This window comes from Hemiscyllium ocellatum, chromosome 11 (genome assembly GCF_020745735.1).
Source record: "Hemiscyllium ocellatum isolate sHemOce1 chromosome 11, sHemOce1.pat.X.cur, whole genome shotgun sequence".
Classification (NCBI taxonomy): Eukaryota; Metazoa; Chordata; class Chondrichthyes; order Orectolobiformes; family Hemiscylliidae; genus Hemiscyllium; species Hemiscyllium ocellatum.
In genome coordinates this window covers 46,403,343-46,414,590 of record NC_083411.1, presented here as the reverse complement: position 1 = coordinate 46,414,590, position 11,248 = coordinate 46,403,343, and the positions used below count along the sequence as shown (strand labels likewise).

The 11,248-nt window shown below is 41.9% G+C and overlaps 1 protein-coding gene across 1 annotated transcript in view; it reads left to right on the top strand.

Moving 5' to 3' along the window:
• The first annotated feature begins 448 nt into the window (after positions 1 to 448).
• LOC132820327 (sodium- and chloride-dependent neutral and basic amino acid transporter B(0+)-like) overlaps positions 449 to 11,248 on the top strand; it is a 36,765-nt gene continuing 25,965 nt past the window's right edge. The window contains exons 1-3 of the mRNA XM_060832350.1: positions 449 to 587; positions 3,013 to 3,144; positions 5,360 to 5,527. Coding sequence (XP_060688333.1) covers positions 518 to 587; positions 3,013 to 3,144; positions 5,360 to 5,527 — 370 coding nt within the window. The 5' untranslated portion in view covers positions 449 to 517. The remainder of the gene's footprint in view (positions 588 to 3,012; positions 3,145 to 5,359; positions 5,528 to 11,248) is intronic.

Below are 11,248 nucleotides of genomic sequence, written 5' to 3'. Positions count from 1 at the left end.
CACTACCTGGTGTGGTACTGCAATACTACAGATACAGTGTGGTACTGCAGTACTACAGATAGTGTGATGCTCCAGTCTGCAGCAATACAAAGTTTGAAGACTTCAGGACAAAAGGTAGAATTTGTTCATCATTATTTAAAAATGAAAAAACAATAGCTTTGGTGTTCTCACAGAATGACCAGCAAATCCATCTTCCAGAGGACAGAGTGAGTATTTTGTCAAGTCATTACAATGAAAATAGCAATAAACTGAACAGTGATGATGATGTGGCCATTGTGTTATTGTGAATGCAGAATCTCCATGTAAGTCTCAATCAATTGAATGCGGCTAAATGGAGAGCAGTATTTTTTTTGTTATGGGAGAAAACTGTACTCATTGCATGGATTCTAGATTGAGAAAATTAAATTTTATTTGCAATTTCCTCTCCTTCCTCAAGGCTTTCACTCAAGGTTTCCATATAAGTGATGAGAATGTAGAGCGGGGTAACTGGTCCTCGAAGACTGACTACTTGCTCTCGATGATCGGATACGCTGTGGGTCTGGGCAATGTCTGGAGGTTCCCTTACCTGGCTTACAGAAATGGAGGAGGTACTGTCATGAGATCCAGAATACTGCAGAGAGAAATGACAAGTGCAGTTAATACTGGAATAATAAACATAAGAACACAAGAATGTAAAGAAATTTATGGGTAAATGCACAGTGTTGAAACATGTTAACATCTGGGGCAATTAACTCTCTGGAACTAAAGTGCTCAATGCTGACAGATCCCATGGTTGACTTTAGCAGTATAACTGTGGGCAAGGCCAATCAGTTCATTTAACTAAAGGGAAATTGGTTCATTTAAAGAAATCAGTGCCACTCTCTTCAAATTAAGATAATTAGTGTATTCAGTCTTGATCAAACTTTACATATTTGTGATTGTAGACAAGGCAGAGTTACAGTAATGTGGAGTTACAGAAATGCTTCATATTGACAATAACTTTGGAGGATTAAAACTGATTCCAATGTCAAGTGAAACTATATTGTGCTCTATGTTGTTGTTGCAAAAGTCATATTTTGTTTTCTCACTGAAAGGTATCCAAACTTGAAGAAATGATTGAATTTATGTGGTTCCTGTCATTACCTCTAGACATCACAAAACAGCTGAAGTAAAAACAGAAGCCAAGTTATGCTCAGCAAAGCAACAGTTGAAAAGATAGGCACAAATTGTTGATGGTTCTTTTGAAAGATGAATAGTCAAAAGGAATCTAATATTGCTTTTTTCCATGCTGTCCACAATACAATCCATTTTGTTGTCTTCAGAAAGGGTTTCAGGAATATGTCTCAGTCGTAGACCTTTTTGTGAGCCTAAGATTTTTCACTTGATGTCTATCCAACATGGCGAGATGTCTGACTCTTGCAGTGACATAGACTATGATCTGTGCTTCCTCTGTTATCTATGCCACCCTTACTCCACTGCATTATCTGTAATATCTACACCATAGTGCACTTCTCTGCATTGCTCACTTTCTGTCAGTGTTGTGCTAATCAGAGCATTCCCTTTCAATGAATCTCTGCAGGTATGAATGAGATTTGTGAGTTCATTATCTAGAAGGCCTTAACATGGCATAACAAGGCCAGACTTTGAAGGCTTTTCAAGCTCTTAATGAATAAGAATTGAACTTTGTTGTCAAATTTGATCCAGACTATGTTATGGAGCCACTAGCAGATTTCAACGGGCAGTTGACAGAACAGAGACAGTAGGCGATACATAACTCAAACTGTTTGGACCAAAACCAAATCAGAAACAGTACAATGCAATTCTCGAAACAATGCTAAAACTGGTTCCTGGATCATTTATCTCCATTTCATGTTCTACTTATTAAAAATATCTTTAAGTAAATGATCATCATGGTAAACTTCAATCTCTAATGAAAGATAAAATGAGGAGCTTATAATGAATGATAATGATTTGATTTGAATTGATTTATTGTTGTCACATTTACTTAACTACATTGAAAAGTTCTCATTTGTGAGCAGTATGGGCAGATCATGATATCCAAAGATTATTAGGTGATTGAACAGAGTGAGGTATACTATGTTACAGCTGCATGGCAGGTGTACAAATGCAAGGTCAATATTAGATATGATATTTGAGAGGTTCATTCAGCAGTCTAATGGCATCGAAGTAAAGGGGAGGCTAAGAAAAATCCCATTGGCTGCCTGGCTATTTCGTTAGGATTATAATGAATAGTCTCTTTTGGTCATTTTGTTCCCTATGGGCACTGGTTCGTGTCTCACTGGAGAAATTCCAAATATAATAAAGGCTTTGTGAAGGTAAGTATGAGAGAGAGATCTGTCATAAATTAATCATAATTTCAAGTCAATACAGATATAGGAACGTTTTTAAAATTTCTGTGAATGTTTTGGGATCTGTGTTGCTATTTGTTTAAATATTCTTGTTTTCTTTTCAGGATTCTCTACGTTTGGATTTTTTTTCTTTTCACCTAGTCTTGGTTGGTGCCTTTTTGAAGCTAAAACATATCCTTTAAAGTGAGGAAATGCTGTGGGCATTACCTTAGTGCTATGCCCAGCGTCGAAACCATACAAAAAGCTCCCACTCTAAAGCACTCAGTCTGTTCACATTCCAGTCACCTCCATGACTAATGTCTTTAAAATCACTTGGTCACAGTAACTGCTTTGTGGACTTCAGCCCTGTCAGTACAGGAGTGAGACAGTACAACAGAATTAGATCCCAAACCTCTACAGCATTCCATTTCAAAATCAAGAAGCAAATCAGTTATTTGAGGCACTGTCAGTGTTGCATAGTGACAGGGTTAGGGAGGGATCTATGAGTGATTGACGGGTGGATGTTGTTGGGTTGAGGAAGGAAAATAGAAAGACCACTGTGCCATGGGATTCAAACACAATATTTGTTTTGGAGTGGACTTCCGACACCAAAATTTATCCAAACAAACCTTTTCAGTCTAAAATGTAAATATTCTGTCTTGATTTCCTCTGCTCTGTTTTCCAGGTGCCTTCATTATTCCCTACGTCATCATGTTGGTATTTGCTGGGATACCCCTGTTTTTCCTGGAATGCTCATTTGGGCAGTTTGCCAGTCTTGGGCCTATTGGAATATGGAAAGCTGTGCCAATCCTACAAGGTTAATGTTTATTCAGCAAACACACGCTTGCCAACAATTCATGCAAACAAGAGACAAAGAATAGGTTACTTGGCCTTTTTCCACCATTCTGTGATTTTAACCTTGTCTCTACATTCTTAAAGAATTGGCCCATGAAATAATGGATGCATTGGTGGTTATCTCCCAAGATTTGTTTAGACCCTGGAGTAGTGCCTGCAGATTAGAAGGTAACTAATGTAATCCCATCATTTAAAAAGTGAGGGAGAGGGAAAGTAGGAAATTAAGAGTTTGATTCTAGGAAAGATGCTAGAAAGACCTCTCAAGGATTTTACAGCAGAGTACTTAGAAAACAATGGTAGGATCGGGCACACCAAGCATTAAAGAAGGAAAACTGCATGTTGGTCTTCAAAACAAGAGGGTTCAAGTACAGAAACAAAGTGGTCTGGCTGCAATTAAGCAGGGCATTGATAAGTTCACATTTGAAATATTGTGTGTAGTTTGGGTCTCCTTATCTGAAGATGTTGTTGATACAGATGGAGTAAAGTGAAGGTTTATCAAATCAATCCTTTGTGTGGCAGAATTGATGTATGATGAGAAATGGTTAGCATTTTATTCCCTGGAGTTAGGAAGAATGAGGGGTAGGGGCAGGGTGGGGAGGATCTAGACTGGTTAGAAGCAGGAAAAATGTTCCCAATGTTGGCAGAGTCCAGAATCAGAGACTATAGTTTAAGTATAAGAACTAAATCTTTTTAGGATTGAGATAAGGGAAGATTTCTTCATCCAGAGTACGGTGAGCCTGTGGAATTCATTATCACGGCAGATGCTTGAGGCCAAAGCATTATGAGATTTCAAAGAGCTAGATGTAGCTCTTATGGCTAAAGAGATTAAGAGAAACAGGGAGAGGGCAGGGTGAGGGCATTGAGCTCAATGTTCTATTATGATCGAAATGATTGGTGGAGCAGGTTTGAGGGATCAAATGGCCTACTCCTGCTCATATCTTCTGTGCACATCCCTGATAATCTTTCATCTCCATGGTAATCAAGAAACTGTCTGCCTCTGCCTTCAAAATATTTGACGATTCTGTACCCACTGCCCCTTGTGGAAGGATGTTCCAGAGACTCACTACTCTCTGAGAGAAAACATATTTTCCTCATGTCTCTCTTCACTAGACACCCCCTTATTTTTAAACTTTGGCTGACAGTTCTGAATTCTCGCATAAGAAGATAAATCTTTTTGACAGCCAATCCCAATTCCTCTCAAAATCTTAAATGTTTAAAATAAGTCACCCCTGGCTTTTCTGAACTGCAGAGGATACAGTCCTAGCCTGTCTAGCCTTTCCTGAGAAGGCAATCCACTCATTCAAAGTAGTAATCTAGTAAACATTTCCTGAACTGCTTCCAAAACATTAACGTATTCTGTAAGTACAGTACAGTATTGCATACAGTATTCCAGATGTGGTCTTAGCAATACACACTATAACTGAAGCAAAATCTCCCTACTCTAGAATTCAGTTCCCCTTTCAGTAATTCACAGCATTCTACTGGCTTTCCTGAGTACTTGCTTTACCTGCAAGTACAAACCTTCTGTACATTATGCAGTAGGATACCCATATCTCGCTCTATATTTTAGAGCTCTACAACAACCTCCCACCATCGGGGGGCATATGCCTAGAGATATTATTGCTGGACTGTTAATCTAGAAACCCAGATTATATTCTGTGGACCCAGGTTCAAATTCCACCATGGTGGAACTTTAATTCAACTTTTTTTAAAAATCTGAAATTCAGTGTATAAAGGTGACCGTGAAACCATTGATGGAAAAACCAATTGGTTCATTAACATCCTTTAAGGAAGGAAACTGCCTTTCTTACCTGGCCTGGCCTACATGTGACTCCAGACCAACAGCAATGTGGTTGACTCTTAACTCCCCTCTGGATAATTAGGGATGGGCAATAAATGCTACCGAGCCAACGACACCCTCATCCAGTAAATGAGTAAAGAAAGATAGCACACTTCTTGTTTCTTTAGCTGAAACAGGCAATTTTCCACTCTCCCACATTATACTTCATACGCCAGATCTTTGCCCACTCACTTAATCAATCTATATCCCTATCTTGAATCCTTATGCCCCTTTCACAACTCACAATATTTAAAATATTGACTGAAAATTCATGATACACTGGAACATGCATAATACAAATTATCAACTGAGATTCTCTTTTTCTCCCTATTTATAGGTGTGGGCATCACCATGGTCCTTGTGTCAACATTGGTGGCTATTTACTACAATTGCATCCTTGCCTACAGTCTGTACTACCTGTTTGCTTCCTTCCAATCGCCCCTGCCATGGGCAGACTGCTTCAGTTGGTGGGGAGCAGATGAAACATGCAGCAGGACTGGAAAAGGTAATGTGCCTTCCATTCTGTAAATTCTGGTTATTTGCGAGACAGGACTGTCCAGGGAAAAGCCTGCAGATGACAACGTTTGGAAACACAGTTCTGTTGATTGGCCGCTCGAGGCATCCGTAAGACAAATGGTGTACAGGCAGGCCAACATTTACCCTCCTCCCGATTTAGTTCCATCAGAGATGGGTAGGCAGTAGTCTCACTGTCCATCCAACATCACACCTCACCCATCTGCCATCCTACCTTTACAGGGTGACACTAAATTCTGGGCAAACTTAATCTCAACTTTTCTGAAACACTGTTTAGGGCCCTAGTTATAGTTTTGTAGCCAATTCTGGGCTCAACTGTTTTGAAAGAATGCCAAGGCCTTAGAAAGGGTGCACAGGAGGTTTCACTTAAATCACACCAGGGATGGGTGGCTTCAACTATTCGGAGCACAATTGAGAAAATGGAGATTCTATGCCTCTGTTATAACTAATCAGTTGGGGGTTTCTTAATCTTCCTCTGAACAATTGGGAGATTGGCAACAATAACTTTACCAGCCAGCTTCATTTGAATTGCTGAAGTGTAATGTTGTGTGACATCCTTGCTATTGTTACTAATCCAAACAACTTGATCTAACACAGTCTGTGCCAAAATGAGCTTGCTGAATTTCTTGAGCTCGGATTGCAAGCAATCTCTTTTAAAAGGAAATGGATCTCTCAAACTGTGTGTGGGGTTTGCTGAGTTTACTGTGAGCCTCTTGCCACCTCTTTGAATAAATCGGGTGCTAGATATTAGCATAGTAACAACAGGAGGGGATTTCAACTACGTTAACTGATAATAACTGATATAAGCCAGTCTGAACAGGTATACAAAGGTGCGGACCTCTCATACAAAGACAGAAAGTGCTGGAGAAACTCAGCAGGTCAGGCAGCATCTATGGAAAGGGAAGCATGTCTAGAGTCCTTTATAAGAACTGAGAGATTGTTCAAATTGAGGATTTCATTCCGTAGTGAAGAGGAGGCAGCTGGTGCTAGCAAACTGAACATTTTGAAACTGATGTAAATCACCAGAAGAATCGTACATGTGAGTGGAAAGGGACTGGTTATGGGAAGAGAAATCAAGGTAGGATAAAGTGAGTTCCATGTGAAAAGGAACAGGCATAAACAGGCTGCCTGAGAGTCCTGCTTGAGAATTTTGGGGAGGTAGTAGAAGCGGGCTGTGCAGTCTTTGGGGGACATAGAGCTGGGAGAGTGAGAAACCAAGATGGTATGCGGTTGGTGGCCGTCATTGACCTGATGTGCCATGGTGGGGTCGTAGTCCAGAGGGAGATAGGACGGGTGTCTGAGGGCTGCCAATCAACTATGCAATTTAAAGATTAGCCTGCCAGACAACAACAGCAGCATCCTTCCCAATTGGCTTGCTGACAGAAGTCAGCGCTGGATCTGAGAGTTTGGAGTTCAGAAAGAGATCTGTTTGACTGGGCGAAGGGAGCATTGACAGTAAGCTGACCAATGTCATCTTAACATATCTCAGCAAGCAGGTCGAGCACAGTTAAAAGGAGTATAGGTGGAGGGGATGTATTGAAGGCAGGTAAAGGTGTCTGTGGGGCAGGGAGAGGACTCTTGTCCAAAGAAAAGGGCACAGACACAAAGGCAATGGAAGAGGAGTCCAACCCAAAATTCAAAAGGATAAAACTGACCTTTGCTGAGTACAAAACATTCAGCATCAGAGTGGAAGGTCAGGAGGGATAGTAAATACTCAACTAGAGGTGAGGTTAGGGGAAGGGATGGAGTCAAAGGGAAGGGGATGGGAGCAACATTCCAGCGTGGCTCGGGGACCTCTGAGATGATGAGGTTTGAGTGCCTTAAAGCTTGAAAGGAAGAGGAAATGTTTCTTGTTCTGGCATTGAACAGGCTGAAGAGGGACAGGGCATTTCTAAGCTAGTGTAAGGTAGTGCTGAAGGAGACAGAGCGGTAGAGAGTGTACATATGGTGGCATATAGCACTGAATGTGGATCCCAGGATGCAATAAGAACAGATGTCTGAGGAGCATAGTACATTACGGAGATACCTGTGATCCCAGGTGGACTCAAAACACAAAGGATGAAGTTTCGATTGGAGTCCATATCTGAGACAGAGAGAGTCATTGGGGAGTCATTGGCTGTGGAGGCAGGTTTTGGCAAATACTTGATCAAACACAGGGAGAGAAAATGGAAGTAACGATGGTGAACAAAAAGAAAAATTTAAATGGAAATCCTGACGAAGAGGAACTGAACGTCTTCGAGGTGGATGCGATGTGGCAATGAATTAAACACTAAATAAAACAAGTACATATGCTGCAGACCTGAAGCATTGACAGAAAATGCTGGGGAAACTCTGCAGGTCTGTCAAGAAAGCAGACCTAAATTTTTGAGTCCAGTGACCCTATGTCAGATTTTTTGTTGCATTTGACAAACACTTTTTTGCCAAAGATGTAACAAGCCCAGCAGGGGAAAGGGTATGTCTGGATTTGATTTTAACAGATGCCATTAGGATGCTGGGGAACAGCAGAGGTTGGGGAATCCTATTGATAGTGATTGTAGTTCAGTTGGGTTTAGCAGTTATGTGAAATAATAAATATAATTGAAGATTAAGGGGGTGAAATGTGTTTGTGTTATCGCTCTCCTGATCTTCTTGTGTCAACATGATAAAAGAGAGAGAGTGGGAATATAATTGCAGAGAGGAGAAAGTGTAGGCAGAAGGAAGAGCAAGAGGAGACAATCTAGGACAGGATATGGAAGAAAGCATGAGTGTGGTGTACAATATTGGTGTTATGGGAAGGGTGTACTTGCACAAGAGAAGGTATTGAGGAGATGTTCAAGGTATGTGTAAAGATTTGGAGCTTGGGTGCTGGTTGCAGTTGTTGTGGGTTTGTTCGCCGAGCTGGGAGGTTGGTTTGCAGATGTTTCGTCCACTGTCTGGGCGATACCCTCAGTGGTGTGGAGTCTCCTGTGAAATGCCGCAGTTCTGTGTCAGCTGGAATTTATTTGATTTTGTTCCTGCTGCTTCCAGTTGTCGGTTCCAGTTGTTCATTGCAGTAGTCGGTATATTGGGTCGAGGTCTATGTGTTTGTTGATGGAGTCCGTGGACAAGTGTCATGCTTCTAGGGATTCTCTGGCTGTCTTCTGTTTGGCTTATCTATTATTGTTGTGGTGTCCCAGTTGAATTTGTGGTCCTTGTCATCTGTATGTATAGCTACTAGGGACAGCTGGTCAAGGCGTTTATTGGCTAGTTGATGTTCATGAACGCAGATGGCTTGTTGTCTACCTGTTTATCCTCCACAGTGTTTCGCGCAGTCCCTGCTTGGAATCTCAGACAGGGGTAATGGCAGGAATGCAAAATTTAGGCTATGAATAAAAATTGGATAGGCTGGGGTTTTAATCAATTTAACAGAGAAGGCAGCTGGGATATGTAAATGTATATATGAGGTATAAAATTGGTGTTTAACTGGAGTGAATAGAAAGCACCTACTTCCCTTAGCAGCTGAGTCATTTACCATGGGACATAAAATAACTGGCAGGAGGATGTGATGTTAGTTAAGAAGAAACTCTTCCAGCTGGCAGTGAGGTATGAAGAGTGTTTTAGTTTCTTCAATGTTTAGACATTACTTAGATATGCAACTGAGGTGCTACAAGGCTACAGACCAAGCACTGGAACATGGGTCTGGACTCTATCACTCCTTGATTAAACATGATTGATGTGATGGGCTGACAGACCTCCTTCTGTGCAATAAATTTTGTGTTTCTACTTAACCAAACGAGACAGATGTTTTCTTTATGAAAGAAGGCTTAACGTTAGTGAGAGTTAAAATTATGTAATAAAAGCCAAGAAGTGCAGAGTGGGGGTAAAAGTGAGGATTGGAGCAGGTCACAACACATTTTTTTGTTAATCTCAACAGTGAGAGCATTTTATTAGTTTCAAAACACCTCCGGCACCCTGCTCCAAACATGCTCAGCTATGTCAACACTTTGAAGAAGCTACCACTGATCAAAACCATCTCTGATCTGTACGGCTCATGTTTTACACAGGAGGCAACCAAAGAGATTGTGGCGTACAGGCGAGCTAAAATAAAATAAGCTTATCCTGCCTGTCAGCTTACCTTCATACATGGGGGATATTTTGTTCCATGACAAACACCCCCTTTTGTCATACAGAAGGAGAGCCAAGTATTACACACCGAAATAAACCCTGCAGCGCCGGCTGCTTGAAAAATGACTTCAAACTCAGTTGTCTGTGAGATATGGGTGGTGTGAATATTGGAATCTATAAATCCAACAGTTCCAGTAAAAGTCGTGTTGGAAGAAGCCAGGAGCTGCATTCCAGCAGTTTTCAGAAATTACTCCAACTAGTAACACACAAATGCAAGATTTACTGATCAGAATAAAACACATCCTTGCATCCAGGTAGATAGGTTGTACAATACTTTTCTCCCTCCCTACTCTGTCCAGAACCCTTATAATTTTGAATACCTCACCTTAGATTCCTTGTCTTCAAGGAAAACAATAGAATAGTCCATTTTCCACTGCCACACTGGCACTGTGTCCCACCTTTTCCTCCACTATTTTGATAACTGTATCAGCGCCATCTTGTGTTCCCACGAGATTGAATAGTTCAGTAACTTCATGAAACACCTTCCACCCTGACCTTAAAGTTTGTGAGAAGATTTGTAGCTCGGGTGCTCGTTGTTGTGGTTCTGTTCGCCGAGCTGGGAGTTTTTGTTGCAAACGTTTCGTCCCCTTTCTAGGTGACATCTTCAGTGCTTGGGAGCCTCCTGTGAAGCGCTTCTATGTTGATTCCTCCAGCATTTATACTGGTTTGAATCTGCCGCTTCCGGTTGTCAGTTGTCAGTGAACTCATCCACGAATTCTATCAACAGACACATCGACCTAGACCCTATATACTGACCACTGCAGCGGACAGCAACTGACAACCGGAAGCGGCAGATTCAAACCAGTATAAATGACAGAGGAATCAGCACAGAAGCGCTTCACAGGAGGCTCCCAAGCACTGAAGATGTCACCTAGAAAGGGGACGAAACGTTTGCAACAAAAACTCCCAGCTCGGCGAACAGAACCACAACACCATGAACTTAAATTCACCTGGATAATCTCAGACACCTCCCTCCCCTTCTGGACCTCTCCATCTCCATCTCTGCCAATCGACTCAACATGGACATCTACTTCAAACCCACCGATTCCCACAGCTCTCTGGACTACACCTCCTCCCATCCCCACCTCCTGTAAAAACCCTATCCCTTTCTCCCAATTCCTCCATTTCTGCTGTATCTGTTCCCAGGAGAAGCAACTCCACCCCAGAACATCCCAGATGGCCTCCTATTTCAGGGACCACAGTTTCCCTTCCCAAGTGATCAACAATGCCCCCCAGCACATCTCGTCCACTTCCTGCATCTCCACCCTGTAACCACAGAAATTGTCCTACCTGTCCAACTTCCTTCCCACTATCTCTCCACCCTCCCCTCCGACCTATAATCAACACACATCACCTGCATCTGTATATTGCCTGTCCAGCCACCTTCCCCCCACCCCAACCCCACCCTTCTATTTATCTCTCAGCCCCCTTCCCCTCAGTCCCTCCACATTCGTGATGAAGGGTTTGTGATTGAAGTGTTGACTCTCCAATTCCTAGGATGCTGCCTGACTGGTTTGTGCTTTCCAATGCTACCCTTTTCGACTCTGAT